Source organism: Enhydra lutris, unplaced genomic scaffold (genome assembly GCF_002288905.1).
Source record: "Enhydra lutris kenyoni isolate GAN:26980312 unplaced genomic scaffold, ASM228890v2 scaffoldscaffold34, whole genome shotgun sequence".
Taxonomy (NCBI): domain Eukaryota; kingdom Metazoa; phylum Chordata; class Mammalia; order Carnivora; family Mustelidae; genus Enhydra; species Enhydra lutris.
In genome coordinates, this window is record NW_019154118.1 from 10,678,456 (window position 1) to 10,697,871 (window position 19,416).

Sequence of the window (19,416 nt, forward strand, 5' to 3'; positions counted from 1 at the left end):
GGCACTTAGAAACAACAGGCAATCAACAAAGAAGAGAAGAAGAATCATTATCATCCCTGGTCTTCTTTTCTATAGGTAAACTATCTTGTCTAAGTATTATAAATGCCTTAACAGAATTCAAACATGTATCCTCAGTAGGTGTCAGTAGAAAGTCTATTTCATTCCCCTTGAAGAAGTGACAGCAGAGCATTTCAGGAGAGTCATTTCCTGTCTTGCCTTCTAAGCGAGTTGCGGTCTGTTTTGCTGCTCAGTAATGACTAGTGAATATCAGCCTGGGCCCATTTCGAGAGTTCCTCTTTGAAATTTCCCACCAATAATCCTTTGATCCCAACCCTGGGCCCTTTCCCTACTTTTGTTATTGAAACATTCACATTCTTTGACTCCTAGATGACTATGGCTTATTCTCATGTAACCCAAGACTCTACTCTTTTTTTGACCCCCAAAAAAGAATTTGTGGCCCTCATGTTGGGGAGGGAAGTCAATAGAGTAATATTTTTAACAGATTATTTTGGGAAGAACAATTGCATTTAGTGAAGTGCCTACTATGTTCCAGGGACAATATTAGCATAGTAATATTTCTTACTTAAGTTCATGGATTTTTCATGCTCCTCAAAAAATGATTTAGCATTGTGATATTATTGATGTTTTCACCAGAGGACTAAAAGATACTTTCTCAACAGCATGGAGGTTCCTCAAAAAGTTGAAAATAGAACTACCTTATGACCCAGCAATTGTACTACTGGGTATTTACCCTAAAGATACAAATGTAGTGATCTGAAGGGGCACGTGCACTCGAATGTTTATAGGTGTCCCAAGAATGTATTTTTTAAAGTACCCTAAAGATACAAATGTAGTGATCTGAAGGGGCATGTGCACTCGAATGTTTATAGGCGTCCCAAGAATGTATTTTTTAAAGTACCAGAATTCAGAGGACAGACAGATTAATTTAAGAAGAAAATAATAACACAATAAGCAATTTACAGAACAAGTTCAAAGGGCCAGTATCCTATAAAAATGTGCTTACATCCATTAGAAGATAAAAAAGGACAAATGCAATAATGACTCAATCATGTAACTTTCAACACATTGGCAAAAACAGGTAATACATATTGCTAGTGGGGATGCAGGAAAAAGGGTACTCATGTATTGCTACTGAAAATGTGTATTATTATAGTTTCCTGGAAATCAATGTTGTACCATTTATATAAAGTAAAGATTTATAAACTCTTTGATCCATAAAGATCTCTCCTGGGAAATTATGTCATGGAAATAAAACACTGGCATGTATATGTGTATGTACATTTCTAAATGACAATGTATTTGATAGTAGCAGTTTTTTTTAATTTTTAAATTTTTAAATTTTTTTATTTTTTTTTAAAGATTTTATTTATTTATTTGAAACAGAGAGAGAGAGATCACAAATATGCAGAGAGGCAGGCATAGAGAGAGAGGAGAAAGCAGGCTCCCTGCTGAGCAGAGAGCCTGATGTGGGCCTCGATCCCAGGACCCTGAGATCATGACTTGAGCCAAAGGCAGAGGCTTAACCCACTGAGCCACCCAGGCGCCCTTAAAATTTTTTATTAACATATAATGTATTATTAGCCCCAGGGGTACAGGTCTGTGAATCGCCAGGTTTACACACTTCACAGCACTCACCATAGCACATACCCTCCCCAGTGTCCCTAACCCCACCACTCTCTCCCTATCCCTCTTCCCCCTGCAACCCCTCAGTTTGTTTTGTGAGATTAAGAGTCTCTTATGGTTTGTCTCCCTCCCAATCCCATCTTGTTTCATTTATTCTTTTCCTACCCTCCAAACCCCCCATGTTGCATCTCCACTTCCTAATATCAAGGAGAACATATGATAGTTGTCTTTCTCTGATTGACTTATTTCAGTAGCAGTTTTTTTTTTAATCCAGAAAAAAGTTAACAGTTGTCAAAAGATGATGTAATATTTAGTGATATATCTGCATCACTGAATATTGTATCACTGTTCATGTTCATTAGTTGTCTTGGAGGAATATTCTAAAAGTTTTTTTAAGTAAGAAGGGAAGATGCAAAAATAAATTGTGTGTAATATTATCCTATATTCTGGACAAATGACAAAATGTGTGTGTGTGTGTGTGCATGTGTAATATTATATAACCACATAGAAAGTTAACTGGGGAGAAGTTAATTAAAGTCTCTATGAATGGAAGGGGGAAACAAAGGAAAAGAGAAAGTGTATACTAATATAAAAATAGCACATGGTTCTTTAGGGAGACAGTACCAGGAATAATAAGAGCTATGATTCAGTCTTTGTCACTGTTGACTTTCCTCTTGCAAGTTTGGTTTTGTTTAGACAGAGAATAAAGATCCATTTTAATATATACTTCTCCTCCATTTCCACAGAGATCACTCAAGAAAAATGTTTGCAGGAAATCATTCCACAGCAACCAGTTTTGTGTTAGTGGGTTTAACACAGAAGCCAGAGCTCCAGCTGCCTCTCTTGGTCCTGTTCCTGGGAATCTATATAGTGACAGTGGTGGGGAACCTGGGCTTGATTCTTCTGATTGCGGTAATCCCTTTGCTTCACACCCCCATGTACCTCTTCCTCAGCAGCTTGTCCTTCATTGATCTCTGCTACTCCTCTGTCATTACCCCCAAAATGCTGGTGAACTTCTTAGGGAAGAAGAATATGATCCTTTATTCTGAATGCATGGCACAGCTCTTTTTCTTTGTGGTTTTTGTAGTGGCTGAGGGTTACCTCCTGACCGTGATGGCATATGATCGCTATGTGGCTATCTGTAGCCCACTGCTTTACAGTTTGACCATGTCCTCTTGGGTCTGCTCACTACTCGTGCTGGTTGCCTTCATCCTGGGCTTTCTCTCTGCCTCGGCCCATACAAGCGCCATAATGAAACTGTCTTTCTGCAGATCCCACATCATCAGCCATTACTTCTGTGATGTGCTTCCTCTCCTCCATCTCTCCTGCTCCAATTACACACCTCAATGAACTTCTGCTTTTTATCATTGCGGGATTTAACACTTTGGTGCCCACCCTAGCTGTTTTCATTTCCTACGCCTTCATCTTCTACAGCATCCTTCGCATCCGATCCTCCAAGGGCCGGTCCAAAGCATTTGGTACTTGCAGCTCTCATCTCATGGCTGTGGGGATCTTCTTTGGGTCTATCACCTTCATGTATTTCAAGCCTCCATCTAGTAACTCCCTGGAACAGGAGAAGGTGTCCTCAGTGTTTTACACCACAGTGATCCCCATGCTGAATCCTTTAATATACAGTCTGAGAAACAAGGATGTAAAGAAAGCATTGAGGAAGGTTTTGGTGAGGAAATGAGCCTCGCTTTTGGAGGTGGGAGAAATGAAGGTTCAACAAACCTTCATTTTTCCTTGTTATTCTGTTGTAATATGCATACTACCTGGACTTTTAAAATACTTCCCTATCACATGGCAGGGATGTCCATTATCACCATTGCTATTCAACATAGTACTAGAAGTCCTAGCCTCAGCAATCAGACAACAAAAAGAAATTAAAGGCATCCAAATCAGCTAAGAAAAAGTCAAACCATCACTCTTTGCAGATGATACCGTACTATATGTGGAAAACCCAAAAGACTACACTCCAAATCTGCTAGAACTTGTACAGGAATTCAGTAAAGTGTCAATCAATCAATGCACAGAAATCAGTTGCATTTCTTTACACCACCAACAACAACAAGACAGAATAAAGAGAAATTAAGGAGTCAATCCCATTTACAATTGCACTCAAAACCATAAGATACCTAGGAATAAACCTAACCAAAGAGGCAAAGAATCCATGCTCAGAAAACTATAAAGTACTCATGGAAGAAATTGAGGAAGACACAAAGAAATAGAAAAATGTTCCATGCTCATGGATTGGAAGAACAAATATTGTGAAAATGTCTATGCTACCTAAAGCAATCTACACATTTAATGCAATCCCTATCAAAATTCCATCCATTTTTTTTTTCAAAGAAATGGAACAAATAATCCTAAAATTTGTATGGAACCAGAAAAGACCTCAAATAGCCAGAGGAATATTGAAAAAGAAAGCCAAAGTTGGTGGCATCACAATTCCAGACTTCAAGCTCTATTAGAAAGCTGTCATCATCAAGACAATATGGTACTGGCACAAAAACAGACACATAGATCAATGGAATAGAATAGAGAACCCAGAAATAGACCCTCAACTCTATGGTCAACTAGTCTTCGACAAAGCAGGAAAGAATGTCCAATGGAATAAAGACAGTCTCTTCAACAAATGGTGTTGGGAAAATTGGACAGCCACATGCAGAAAATTGAAACTGGACCATTTCTTTACACCACACATGAAAATAGACTCCCAATGGATGAAGGACCTCAATGTGAGAAAGGAATCCATCAAAATCCTTGAGAACACAGGCAGCAACCTCTTCAACCTCAGTCGCAGCAACTTCTTCTAGGAACATCGCCAAGGCAAGGAAAGCAAAGGCAAAAATGAACTATTGGGATTTCATCAAGATCAAAAGCTTTTGCACAGCAAAGGAAACAGTTAACAAAACCAAAAGACAACCGACAGAATGGGAGAAGATATTTGCAAACGACATATCAGATAAAGGGCTAGTATCCAAAATCTATAAAGAGCTTAGCAAACTCAACACCCAAAGAACAAATAATCCAATTAAGAAATGGGCAGAGAACATGAACAGACATTTCTGCAAAGACATCCAAATGGCCAACAGACACATGAAAATGTGCTCCACATCACTCAGCATCAGGGAAATACAAATCAAAACAACAATGAGATACCACCTCACACCAGTCAGAATGGCTAAAATCAACAAGTCAGGAAATGACAGATGCTGGCGAGAATGCGGAGAAAGGGAAACCCTCCTACACTGTTGGTGGGATTGCAAGCTGGTGCAACCACTCTGGAAAACAGCATGGAGGTTCCTCAAAAAGTTGAAAATAGAGCTACCTTATGACCCAGCAATTGCACTACCGGGTATTTACCCTAAAGATACAAATGTAGTGATCTGAAGGGACACATGCACTAGAATGTTTATAGCAGCAATATCCACAATAGCCAAACTATGGAAAGAACCTAAATGTCCATCAACAGATGAATGGATAAAGAAGAGGCGGTATATATATGCCATGGAATACTATGCAGCCATCAATACTATGCAGCGAAATAAGTCAATTGGAGAAAGACAACTATCATATGATCTCCCTGATATGAGGAAGTCGAGAAGCAGCATGGGGGGGGTTGGGCGGTAGGAAAAGAATAAATGAAACGATGGGATCAGGAGGGAGACAAACCATAAGAGACACTTAATCTCACAAAACAAACTGAGGGTTGCCAGGGGGCAGGTGGTAGGGAAAGGGGGATGGGGTTATGGACATTGGGGAGGGTATGTGCTATGGTGAGTGCTGTGAAGTGTGAAGTGTGTAAACCTGGCGATTCACAGACCTGTACCCCTGGGGCTAATAATACACTACATGTTAATAAAAATAAAAAATAAATAAAAATTAAAAAAAATAACAACAACAAAAATACTTCCCTATCTAGGGGCCCCTGGGTGGCTTAGTCCTTGAGTGTCTGCCTTTGGCTCAGGTCATGATTCCAGAGTCCTGGGATCAAGCCCCACATCTGGTTCTCTGCTTAGAAGGAAGCCTTCTTCTTCCTCTCCCGCTCCCCCTGTTTGTGTTCCTTCTCCTGCTGTATCTCTCTCTGTCAAATAAATAAATTAAATCTTTTTTAAAAATAAAAAATAAAATACTTCCCCATCTATAATTGATTCCATTTCCTCAATGAAATAAAAAGGTGTTTAGTATAGCAGGTTTTAGTGTTCTTATTTTTGGGCAGGAAAACTAAGGTTTAGATAGTTTTATTTATTTATTTTTTACTTACTGTGGTAGAAGAGGAATGAGAATATTTTCTCCAGTGTTATTTTTTTCCCTTATATTCTGTGTTTGCTTTATTGAATACCTGCTGTGTCAGAGGTGCTGAGTTTTCTTCTGATAAGAATGCTAAGAGATATGTAACTCTGTCCCTCAGCCCCATTAATTCTTGAGGGAATGAGACAAATACACAAGAGGGGAAAAGAAAAAGAAACAAGGTTGTAAAAAGTTACAGAACAAGAAGGGCAATTCTAGTCAGTAGGTCTTACTGAAAATGTTTTCCTTTTTTTTTTTTCAGCATATTCAGAATCTCTTCATTTCTGTTTTATTTCTTTGTTGACTGTCCCTCTCTCCCACCTCTCCCTCCCTTCCTCTCTCTCCCATTTCTGTCTCTGTCTTTCTCTCTCTGTTTTGTGACATGATGGTTCCCTACTAAGGGACCTCTGAGCAGGCATTTTCAGGACTGTGTGGGGTTTCCACTACCTGTTGCAATAAAGTTTGTGAAATGCTTCACAGGGAGGATATAACACCCACATTTGTTTTAGTTGGAGATTGTTCTCAGTGGATTCCTGAACCAAACTCTGGTTGATATTTCCAAGCTTGTGGTCTTACTGTATAAGTAAGTACCACACACTCTAGACAATGTCTTTTCTGGGTTTTTCACACATCCTGGGTCTCATGTAATATTTCTTCTATGTTTGTTTGTTGTTTTGGAGGGAGGTTATAATGAAATAAGCCTCTGATGTTTTGCAGCCCTCAGCTGTTCTCCTCTACCTCCAAGGAATGTCCCATGGAATGTCTAAAATTTGAACTTCCATCTCATGTTGCTTCCCTTTGCTCATTGTTACATGTTAAACCAGCAGTTGAAATGAGCTGCCTTTATGCCTTTACTTTTTTTCTTTTTTTTTTTTTTTGCCTTTGCCAGTATGGTTTTTATAACATTATTCTCAGATTTTATCTTGGGAAATTATTCTACTGGAGAAATATGAAATCAGTAGGTCTGGATCTGCCAAAATCCAACTATTCTAACAAAGTTTATTTATCTTTATTTGTGTTCCTCCTTTTGATAATCCCAAGAATATATCTTCCTACTGGTTTGTTTAATAAGGTCCTGGACTTTATCATGGTCTTGGCCACCTGTCCCTTAATACGTCTTCTCTTCCCTGTGCCTTTCTCCGTATATTTCCTTCATACATTTTTTCAGGATCCAGGTAATGTCTGTATCTACTCAGTCCCATTCCTTAAGATCTTTTTGTCTTGAAAGCAAACATGTGCCATTTACTGCTTTTTAGTGGTTTTAATATTGCAGTGAATAATTTCCTGGATTCAGGCTCCTGGCCTTTAAATTATCTACCACATAGATTTAGAATCCCTTTCCTCCCCCTTCCCTTCCTCTCTCTCTCTCTCCCTCTTTCTTATTCTAGTTTAATTAACTTATTTTACTTTTTTTTTTATGGTGTTCCTGTCATGTAGGAGCAACCTTTACAAATCACTTGATTTCCTCAGCAGACTTGATTCCTAGAAATAGAGTGTTTCATCCAGATCTTTAAGCTACCTTCTTAGTCTTTAGGTTTGGGATAATTTCACTGAGCTGGCTTTTTTTTCCCCCTCAATACATTGCAATATGTATTGTACAGTAAGCCCCCATCCCATTTGTATTGGTTCATTAATGGAATCTACCACCCATTTAAAGAGAAGCTCCTGATTAGAAGACAGGAAGCTAAAGCTCTGGTCAGAGCCTATGTATTTAAGAAACTTAGGGACAAGTTGAGCCCACTCAGTGAAAGTTTACCCTTGACCCATGTATAAACCATGAGAATTGAAGGTTAGCCTCTCCACAGTGCCATGTCTGGGTCACAAAAGCAAGTTAAGGCAGCATAAACAAATGATACAATTTAAAGCAGTCTAACCACCCTGTCAGACCAGTCTTGGAACTGAATATGTCTTGAAGACATGGCTGAAAAATAGAGTGGATACAACAGATAATTGTCTAACAAGAATTTATATGAAAAGGTTCTCTTTTCCCTGTAACGAAATCATTGCCTGCTTGGGAGAAGCTTCCTCTGGATGTCCAAGTTTAAGCTGCAGCAGTATTTGCTTGTGCAATTGCTGAGATTGGCTCAGTTGCCCAACCTATATTTGCCAAGGGCCATAGGACACAAGGCTTTGTGGAGGCTTGCTTAGCTCGCAGTCGTTGTCTTTTTTTTTTAATTTATTTAAATTTAATTAATACATAGTGCATTTTTTAACTTTATTTTATCTTTTCAGTGTTCCAAGATTCATTGTTTATGCATCACACCCAGTGCTCCATGCAATACATGCCCTCCTTAATACCCACCACCAGGCTCACCCAACCCCCCACCCCCCTCCCTTCCAAATCCCTGTTTGTTTCTCAGAGTCCACAGTCTCTCATGGTTCATCTCCCCCCTCCAATTTCCCCCTATTCACTTTTCCTTACCTTCTCCTAATGTCCTCCGTGTTATTCCTTATGTTCCACAAGTAAGTGAAACCATATGGTAATTGACTCTCTCTGCTTGATTTATTTCACTCAGCATAATCTCCTCCAGTCCCATCCATGTTGATACACAAGTCGGGTATTCATTCTTTCTAATGGAGGCATAATATTCCATTACATATATGGACAACATCTCCTTTATCCATTCATCTGTTGAAGGGCAACTTGGTTCTTTCCACAGTTTGGCAACTGTGGCCATTACTGCTGTGAACATTGAGGTACAGATGGCCCTTCTTTTCACTACATATAGTGTATTATTAGTTTCAGAGGTAAAGTTCAGTGATTCATCAGTCTTCTACGATATCCAGTGCTCTTTACATAGCTCACAGTTTTCAAAGGACTTTTCCTCTGCTGAGGCATTTGCCTTTGCTTAAGGCTCAGCAATAACAGTGTGGCCCCTAGAGAAGTGAATGGACACCTGCATAAAATTATTCATTCACCTTTGAACAAATCTACTGTATACTACACCTATGAAGGTTTGAACTCCATAGAAGCTTTAGACTCATAGAATTTGCCAAGATTTATTATTAGTTAAAAGTTATGCATAAACTATAAACTATATAAATATTGTAAAGTAAGTGTGACTTCATGTCACTGAATCAAAATCCCCGTCTCTATCAAAACCCCCAAACTCCTAGGTGCACTTTTGCTCCTCAATCTACTTCTCCTGGTAATGTCTTCATGACCATGATCCAGTATACAAGATACAGTAGTTTGAGAAAGTAAAATACAGAGTACTTGTTCCTCATTAATAGAAAAGGTGAATAATAAGCAATCTGTCAAGTGAAGACCAAAATATCTTTATTACATCTTTATTATTGGGAAAGGTATATTTGGGGGCCAAACCTTTTAAGACTAAGCTTTAGAATTAGGCAAACTTACTACTCTAATCACAGAAAGTGCAGGATTTTTGCAGGTCTCTACCTAGAGGTCAGATTGCATGGGAAGGAGTAACCAAGAATAGATTCCTTCTGAATGTATACGAACTTTCAAAAAGAAAGGAATAATTTGTCCTTTGAAACTAATCCCTTAGAAAAGTCATCCCACTCTCAAGGAGAAGTGATTTAGGGTGTGAAGTGGGTCTGGAGTGTTAGAGTAATAGATATGCCTCCACCTGGATGAGAACATCAAGAATGAGGAAGGGGTGTCTCACCCTCCTTTCATGGACTCCTAGAATTTAGAAAAAAACACATTCCAATCAATTAAGGGGGAAAAAAGGTAAATCTATGTTGAATAAAAATAGAATCAAGAAAGAAGATTCAAGATGCCCTTCAATGGACGAATGGATAAGGAAGATGTGGTCCATATACACTATGGAGTATTATGCCTCCATCAGAAAGGACGAATACCCAACTTTTGTAGCAACATGGACAGGACTGGATGAGATTATGCTGAGTGAAATAAGTCAAGCAGAGAGAGTCAATTATCATATGGTTTCACTTATTTGTGGAGCATAGCAAATAACATGGAGGACAAGGGGAGATGGAGAGGAGAAGGGAGTTGAGGGAAATTGGAGGGGGAGATGAACCATGAGATACTATGGACTCTGAAAAACAATCTGAGGGTTTTGAAGGGGCAGGGGGTGGGAGGTTGGGGGAACCAGGTGGTGGGTATTAGAGAGGGCACGGATTGCATGGAGCACTGGGTGTGGTGCAAAAACAATGAACACTGTTATGCTGAAAAGAAATAAAAAATTTTTTAAAAAAAGAAAGATTCAAAATTAAGTTATGACAGAAATTCTAAGTAAGTCTTATGAAAAAAGCAGAAGACCCTCTTTATGCTTAAAAACATTTATTCATAGACTTATTCAGTTGATTCTTACTCCAGAAGGAAAAGTCAGAACCAGTAGAAAAGAACAAAAGGATTTTAGCTGACCAAAATAAAAGTATGTAAAATCTCCTTATAAATTCATATTAAAAAGATTAATACTCCATAAAAAAGAGTCAAAAATTATCCAGTGAACAAATACAAAAAATATATGAATGAAAAATTATTACATTGAACTTGTTCAACTCTATTAGTAATAAAAATTCAAATAAAACAATTGTAATCTGCATGCTTAAATATCTATATTAATTTCTATAAGACAGTTTGATAGTATGTGTTAAATATATTGAATTGTAAATTCTTTGTGGGCTTTTACCAAGTTATGGAATTTTTAGGCATGTATGCTTAAAAACTAAAAGTCATATTGGCAAAGATAGAGCTGCTGTGCTATTGATAATTACAAAAATAAATAGAATTAAATGACCCTCACAGATATAAGCTGAAATAAATTATTGTTTAAATATTCAATAGAAAACAAAAGCAGTCATACAACAATACTTAGTAACACAGATCATATCCAATGTATATTGAAATTTAAAAAGTCATTAAGTGTCTGCCTTCGGCTCAGGTCATGATCCCAGGGTCCTGGGATTGAGCCCCCCAGGGTGCTGGGATCAAGCCCCATATCTGGCTCCTTGCTCAGCAGGAATACTACTTCTCCGTCTCCCATTACCCCTGCTTTTTGTTCCCTCTCTTGCTGTCTCTCTCTCTCTGTCAAATAAATAAATAAAATCTTGAAAGAAAGGAAGAAATGAAGAGAGGAAGAGAGAAAAAAAAGAAAGCAAGAAAAGAAAAGAAAACAGTGCCAAACTGCTTCCCAAGGTGGTTGTAATACCATATTGCCATCAGCAATGTATGCAATTTCCAGCTACTCCAGATCCTTGTCAACACATAGTATTGTGAGTCTTTTCAATTTTAGCCTTTTTGGTGAATATGTCACAGTATCTCATTATATACAGTCCCCTAATATCTAATCATGTTGAAAATGTCACCATATATATTTGGCTATTCTTTTTGTCCAGTATTTTGTCCAGAACTTTGGGGTAGATGAGATAATGATATCTGCTTACATTTGAATCTCTCCATATGCCCTTCTCAAAGCTATATAGACCAAATAGTGAACAGGTAAAACACATAAACCCTACACCTTTAACACAGCTAGGTGGTAGAGAACACGATCAACTTCAAATCATCTGTAAGTAGAAAAAATGGCACCAGATTCCAACAAAGGTATGAGTGCCTAAGAATTAAAAAATCCATCTTAAATACAAAAAATGCTAAAAAAGTAGACCTGCTAGACCGGAACATTGACTATAAGAAAGAAATCTAAAAGGGGCACACAATACACAAAATGTAATCTTAGAGAAGCAACATTTCCAGGGGAGAAGAGGGTTAAATGAAGGAAGAGATAGCTTTTGGAGTCTAGATAGAATGGAGAAAAAAAAGCAAGCAGAGAAAGGGAAAATCCCGAAATAAAATAAATGTAAAAGCAGCAGAAGAAAGACACACAGTATCTTTCTCTTTGCTTCTCCTGCAGAAAGGAGACATCCCTTAAAGAAGCTACATGTCTCTATACCTACAGAAGAGAGCATGGATGAACTGAGATTACAGGAAATTGTCTCAAAGAGTAAACCTTGCCCCAAAAATGCACCTATGGTAGGAGAGATAAGAACAGCAGTGATTTGGTGGTGGGATAATTGTAAGTCAACAGAAAAGAAGCCCCAAAACCATATAAAAAGAAGAAATTATTAGAGGGTAGAAAAAAAATTTTTAATCAAAATCCTATTGATTTATAAGTCTATGGCTAATTAATCAAGATAAAAGAGAATATAAAAATATGCAAAGTAAAAAAGGTGGAAGACAACCATTAAAACAGAAACAAAGTAAACCATGAGAAAAAAATTTTGGTACCTTTTTTTTAAGATTTTATTTATTTGTGAGAGAGAGAGAGCACATGGACACAAGCAGGGCAGCAGCAGGCAGAGGGAGAAGCAGGTCCCCTGATGAGCAAGGAGCCCAGCGCAGAACTCCCAGGACCCCGGGATTATGACGTGAGCTGAAGGCAGACATTTAACTGACTGAGCTACCCAGGCATCCCAAAAATTTGATATCATTATAAAAATAAGCTTTGAAACTTAGCTAAATGGCTAGTTTTCTAGAAAAATACAGTTTACCAAATTGTATTACCAGTAATAGTAATACAGATCAATTTCCATTAAAGATTAAAGTTATCAATAAACTACCACAGAGAAAAATATCAGACCCAGACTTTTTCAAAGGGTAATTCTAGGCAACCTTCAAAAACAAAATGGTCTAAACGTTTAAAAAAAATCTGGAGAATACAAATAAAGAAAATTTTCCAAAAATTTTTATGAAGAAAGTAACACGTGATACCTAGAAGTGATAAGAACAAAAAATATTATGAAGAAATAACATTTGAGAATATCAAAGCAAAAATGCTAAATATATATTTCTTTTTTTCTGTGGGATCAGCTTTAACTTTTATTTATTTTGTCCATCATTTTATTAAATTTTTTTATTTTTTTATAAACATATAATGTATTTTTATCCCCAAGGGTACAGGTCTGTGAATTGCCAGGTTTACACACTTCACAGCACTCACCATAGCACATCTAAATATATATTTCTAAACAGAATCCAGCTCCAGAATATGAAGAGCATGTGCCCTGACCAAATAGGATTTATTACAAAAATGAAAGGTTTTTCAATATTAGGATTCTATACTATGATAATAAACAAGTGTAAGAAAAGAGAAAAAACATGAAATTTCAGTAAATCTGAAAAAGCCATTAATGAAGTTCACATTCAGATTAGATTTAAATGGCATGTTTCTTTTAAGAAACAGACGGGGAAGTTAGTTAAAGAGAAAGAAGCACACTATGACCATGACCTTTACTGCTTCTGACTGCTACCCTGTGGCCCTCCATACCTCTTCCCCATGACTTTTCTCAGCACATTCTTTCCATCCTTATCTCTCAAGCTCTAGCTCAAGGGATGCCCCATAGATCAGTAAGGACCACGGTGGTGTAGAATACAGGGGCAAACTTCTCCTGAGCCATGTTGCTGCTACTAGAGATTGCTTCAAATGCATAAGTATGATGGAATCACAAAAGTTTCCAACAGCTGTAAATGAGAAATGCAAGTACTAAAATCTTTGGACCTGCCTGCCCCTGAGGGTTTTCAAAGCATGTTGGAGAGGGGCACCTGGTGGCTCAGTCAGTTGAGCGCCCAGCTCCTGATTTTAGCTCAGGTCATCAGCTCAGGGTGGTGGGATCGAGCCCCTCTTGGGGCTCCGTGCTCATTGTGGAGTCTGCTTGCCCCTCTCCCTCTGCTTGTGCTCTCTTTTTCTCCCTCTCAAATAAATAAATAATAAAAATCTAAAAAAAAAATTTTAATCTTCTAAAAAATTTTTAAAAAAGAATGTTGGAGAGCATGAAGATGTAAGAGATGATGATGGTAGCTGTTGCCAACAGATTGAATTCACCTAGAGGTATCATGAAGAGCTTGTTTAGGTAGGTTCTGGAGCAGGAGAGCATCAGGAGAGGAAATATGTTGTAGAAGTAATGCTGGATGATAATACCCCACAAGAGGAAAGCCTGATCATGGAGATCATGGGGGTACAGCTCCTAACGCTGCCACCATATAGACCCCAGTCATCAACACATTGCATATCTTTTGGGACATGATGACATTGCAGTAACTATTCTCTCCTTCAGTTTATCTACTGATTGTTTTAATACTATCAGATCTGTTTTAATGCTGCACTTACTCTTCAGTGTAGTGAAAGTTAAAGAGACAATATATAGTGGTGTCCTCTCGCATTTTCAGCACAACCCATTTCCTGGCTCAACAATCTAGAAAAACACAACAAACAACAGAAACACTTACTGAAAAACAAAACAAAATTTCCTGGCACATTACACAAGGAACAGATGACAACATTTTATTTTTTACAGACAAATCCATCGATACCTTTTAAGAATTGCTTCATTTTTATAAAAAAAAATCATGCTTATTTTATTTTTAAGTTAATTATTTTAATTTTTTTGTTATATTCAGTTAGCTACTGTATAGTACCTTATTAGTTTCTAGAGTAGTGTTCAATGATTCATTAGTTGCATATAACACCCAATGCTCATCACAACACGTACCCTCCTTAATACCCATCACTCTGCTATCCCATTCCCCACCACACCCTCCCCTTGGAAATCCTCAATTTGTTTCCCAGGGTCCATAGTCTCTCATGGTTCATCTCCCTCTCAGATTTCTCCCCCTTCGTATTTTTAAAAAGACATTCAAATAAGATAAAAGTAAAATAGAAGAGCAGTAAAAGTTATCTCACATTTTATTACACACACAAAGTAAAATATCAGTAAGTAATCATATATAGAGGGATAAATAGCTACATAGATACACAGAAGAACAGACCAAAATCATTTTATTAAAATGGTTTTGTGCTTCACAAACTTTTATAAACAAAAATATTATACAACTCTTCTTTTTTTAACTTTATTTTATTTTTTTAGTGCTCCAAGATTCATTGTTCATGCATCATAATCATCATAGAAAAAGCAAAATAACCAATTTTAAATGGAAGAAATTGCTCAGTCTCTGATCATTATAACCTATATGATATACTCATGATGTTATGGGAGTTTCATGTCTCTGCTGAACAAGATACCTACTGTCTCCTTAGAAAGAGAAGAGGTGTTCTTGGGTATGTGCAGTAGTCCTTGACAAAAAATGGTCATTTCATCTGTGTTGTTCACTTTTCTTACTTTCCTTCCTTCCTTTATTTTCTCTGGAATGGTTGAAGTTGCCATGTGTTATCTTTTCATTTGCTCATTCCCAATGTAGATAGTTCTGTATATCTCCCATATACATAATGTATGAATTCACATGGAGTCCTCTTCCAGATCATCTGAGAACTTATTCATTTTCTCCTTTAGATGTAATTTAAGTAATTTGTTATGTTTTATCCACTTTTCTTTAACCTGGGAGTAGGGAGCAGAAGGAAGAGAGAATTTTGTGTGTGCTTCATAGTAGATGAACAGAATTTTGTGCTTTTTCCCGAGATTTTGTTTTATGTGTTGAGTCAGAATTTACTCCACCTACTCAGAGGAGGAGGTTATGCCCATTGGGATAGTCTTAGAATTTAGCTTATTGCTAAGATTGAGTATGGAGTTCTGGAGACTTTGCTTCCATTAGAAAAGCACTTCTTAAATTGGAGTTTATGGGTCTGAACACTTGGATAGGAATTTTATTTTAACTAATCTCTAATTTAAAATTTAACATTACCTTCGAGTCAAAATCTTAGTAACCGATTATGTTAAAATATGTAATTATATATGACTTTGTTATCAACAGAATCACACTTACTTTCCCATCGCATGAAGTTGTACTTATGTCAAAGGGGTTCTTAGGATGAAATGGAGTACTGATCACGAACATTTATAACCATCACTACTTCAAATTACAGTAATTATTAGATCTGCTACCAGATCCTGTGATTTAATTCTCTAATAAAGAAATCACAAATTTATTTTAAATATTTTGATATCAGTAGTTTAGTTTATGATAATGTTTAATCATATGTATGTTATATAGTTAGAAATACTTTTCTAAGAATCTAATTCTTCATCTGGCCACCTAAATGATCTCTGATCCAAAAAAGGATTAGGAAATTCTACATTCAAGAGACTCTGGATGGGTTGTATGTTGCATCTCTTCTTAATCTCTTCCACATATGTAATATTTCTTACTAATGGTGATTTGTAGTCTCAGTCATAAAAGGAGGAGGAATATAAATTTGTCCTCAGCATCAGTCTATTAATCTGTAAAATGATGACATTAGTAAGAATTCCCAGAATTTTGTGAATACAGCAATTTCTATTACTACCATATTTTGATGTTCATTTCATGGATTTTTTTAAAAAAGGAAGCTTTTTTATATTTTACTTATATATTTATTTTATTCATATTTATATTTAGATTAGTAATTCTGTAATTTGTGTTTATCATCCTTACTGGTAAGTGAAGTTCACATTTTTGTTTCTTTCTTTCAATATTAGGTAAATGGACACTAGGGAATTTAAATTGTCCTCATTCTTACATTTGGGGGTGGGAAGGGATGTGGAGACCTATGAGAGAGTGAGTATGCAGAGTTGGGGAAACATAAACTGAGAAGAAGGGAAGATGGAGGGGAAAGAAGAACCTTTCTGAGTCTCAGGTTTTATCACTAAGAAAATGATAAGTTGAATTAGATATGCTTCTCTACCACTAGAGATCTGCATTATTTTTCTGGAATTTTCTGTATATCAAGCTTATTTAATAAACTAAGTAGGAAATTCTGAAGTATCTAGTTAGGCATAGAGTAGGAACCTAGAAAACATCATCTCCTTTATCTTCATATAATCTAAATGAGGAAAATAACTTTATAAGAATTCCTTCAGTTCTTGGGGTGCCTGGGTGGCTCAGTGGGTTAAGCCTCTGCCTTCGGCTCAGGTCATGATCCCAGGCCCCTGGGATCAAGCCCCACATTGGTCTCTGCTCAGCGGGTAGCCTGCTTCCTCCTCTCTCTCTGCCTGCTTCTCTGCTTACTTGTGATCTCTGTCTGTCAAATAAATAAATAAAATCTTTAAAAAGTACACACACGCATATATATATACACATATATACATGCAAGTGACATTATAAAAAAAAAAAGAACTCCTTCAGTTCTTTACTAATACAAAAATGACCAAGACTACATAGAATTTCTGTTGGTGATTCTTATGTAATTCATTTATTAGTATGGTTATTGCAATATTATAAGTTCCTAATTATATAATTTCTTATAAATTTACTCATTGATATTGTTTTGTGAAGAGCTTTCCCTTTTCTACTATGTTCTATTTTATAGTCATTATTATTTTTACATCAGTAAGGACCTATAGATTTTCGTAAGCCATTTTGATGTTCAAATTGTCCTAAATTTGTCCAGAAGAAGCTCTTTCCTTTTAACACATTTCCATAAATTGGGGCACTTATTTATTCTATGGAATACTAACATATTCTAGGCTCATCTTCAATTTTAGGTCCCACCTTGGAGTTTACCATTTCTTCATGAAGTCCTGGTTTCTCTCAGTGGAGTGTGATAGTTAGAAATTGGATAATAGGCATAAAGTTTGTTACTTGAATTTCATTGCTTCTAGGCCCATCCAGTTAAAAGAGTAAGAATAATCTATTATTATCTAATTATCTAATAATTATCTATTAATCAGATCAGGTCATTCTTCTGTTCAAACCCTATTCAACGGGAGAAAATGTTCCCATCGAAAGATAGAAATTTTGTTTGTCAGGCTCATAGTTGCCCAGCAAATATTATTGATTGACTGACTAAATGAATGAATTTTAATGATGTATTGAGGTTCAGGGATTATTTTGAATGGTGGGAGAATTGCAGTGGATAATTAAGAGAGTCATCCATAGGGAAGTCATCTTGAGATTCAACAGAAAGGAGTCAAAGTATGCAGTAAGTTGGAAAGAAAACATGTAAATTAAAATCATAGTGAAAACTAAAAATGAAAAATCATTTTGTCCCTTTCTGCCATCCCCCCACCCAGCCTTCACCCCATTTGATACCTCCACAAGACAGATCTTATTTTCAGTGGTTCTAACAACAGCTGGAAGTCTTATGAAAATATTATTTCCTCTTGTTTACTAGCAACTGAATTCCCTTCAAATTCTACTAAGAAATGTCTATTGCTTCTGTAACGCTCTTGTGTGTTAATATACAAACTCCTGAGGGCATTTACACATTCAGCCATTATTAGACATTACAACTTTAAAATACAACTAACTGAACATAATAATAATAAAAATAATAAATAAATAATAATGAAATAGATTTGATTAGGAAATTTCAGTTTAACAAGGACAAATTATAGAAAGAAAGTTTCTGATATATATGTATTTAAACTGGGTAAGAGTACAGGCGAGGAAGTCTGTTTCCTGAGTGGCTGGACTAGACATAGTAAAAGGATACTGGGTGTTGGGAGTAGGGGGACTAAAGAGGAAGGGATGATCATCCCCCCACAAAAAATCATTCAGACCTTTTAATTTAAGATGGTCCTTGACTTGAAACTAATTGATTACTCTTAAAAACAAGAAGAAAACTTTAGATAAGATCTATGTTCAAAGCTGCTGGGTCTTTTAAAAAGTGCTGTTTTCTATGTTGACCAAGAAAGTAACCCACCATTTAGAACTTTTTTAAGGGATTCTTTGACATCCTTATTCCTAAGGCTGTAGATAAGGGGGTTAAGCATGGGAATCACTGTCGTATAAAACACAGAAGCCACCTTCTCCTGTGTTATGTCACTGGTAGATGGTTTAAAATACATGAAGATGATTGAGCCATAGAAGACCCCAACAGTTGCAAGGTGGGAGCTGCAGGTGCTGAAAGCTTTGGACCTGCCTTCAGCTGAGCGGATGTGTAAGATGCTGGAAAGAATGAAGGCATATGAGATAAAGATGGCTAAAGCACATGCAAATACATTGAATCCAACCAAAATCATCACCAAGAGTTCCTTGGTGTAGTCTCTTGAGCAAGATATATTCAGAAGGGGAAGGATGTCACAGAAGTAATGGTGGATGACATTAGTTCCACAGAAGGATCGACTGGATATGTAGCTGGTGTGGACCAAGGCTCCAAAGGCGCCCACTGTATACACACTAGTGACTAGTAGAAAACAGATTCTGTGGGACATGGTGACATTGTAGAGCAAGGGGTTGCAGATGGCAACATAGCGATCATACGCCATTGCTGTCAGCATGTAGGAGTCATCAATGCCAAAGAAACAGAAGAAAAAGAGCTGAGTCATGCACTCAGGAAAGGAGGTGAGATTCTTCTCTGAAACAAAGTTCACCAAGAGCTTAGGAATTATGACAGTGGAGTAGCAGAGATCTATGAAGGACAAATTACTGAGAAAATAATACATGGGTGTGTGAAGCTGAGAACTAATTCTGATTAAAAAGATCAAGCCCAAATTTCCCACCATGCAGACCATATAAATCAATAGAAACAGGAAGAAGAGGGGGAGCTGGAGTCCTGGCTGGTCTGTTAACCCCTCAAGGATAAACTCAGTTACCAAAGAATGATTTCCTGTGTCCAT

The 19,416-nt window shown here is 36.9% G+C and overlaps 2 protein-coding genes across 2 annotated transcripts; one reads left to right on the plus strand and one right to left on the minus strand.

Annotated features, from left to right (window-relative positions):
• The first annotated feature begins 2,406 nt into the window (after window positions 1-2,406).
• LOC111153832 (olfactory receptor 8D1) lies at window positions 2,407-3,334 on the plus strand. Its single transcript, XM_022513089.1, is given in 2 exon segments — window positions 2,407-2,979; window positions 2,981-3,334. Coding segments are annotated over 2 exon segments (927 nt in total).
• A 15,140-nt stretch (window positions 3,335-18,474) lies between these two features.
• LOC111153994 (olfactory receptor 8D1-like) lies at window positions 18,475-19,416 on the minus strand. The gene has a single exon (XM_022513345.1). It carries the CDS (start codon window positions 19,414-19,416, stop codon window positions 18,475-18,477), a length of 942 nt encoding a protein of 313 aa, XP_022369053.1.

Bases quoted from the DNA above. Each gene is read 5' to 3' on its own strand.
- LOC111153994 (XM_022513345.1), bottom strand. From the start codon at position 19,416: ATGGACACAGGAAATCATTCTTTGGTAACTGAGTTTATCCTTGAGGGG.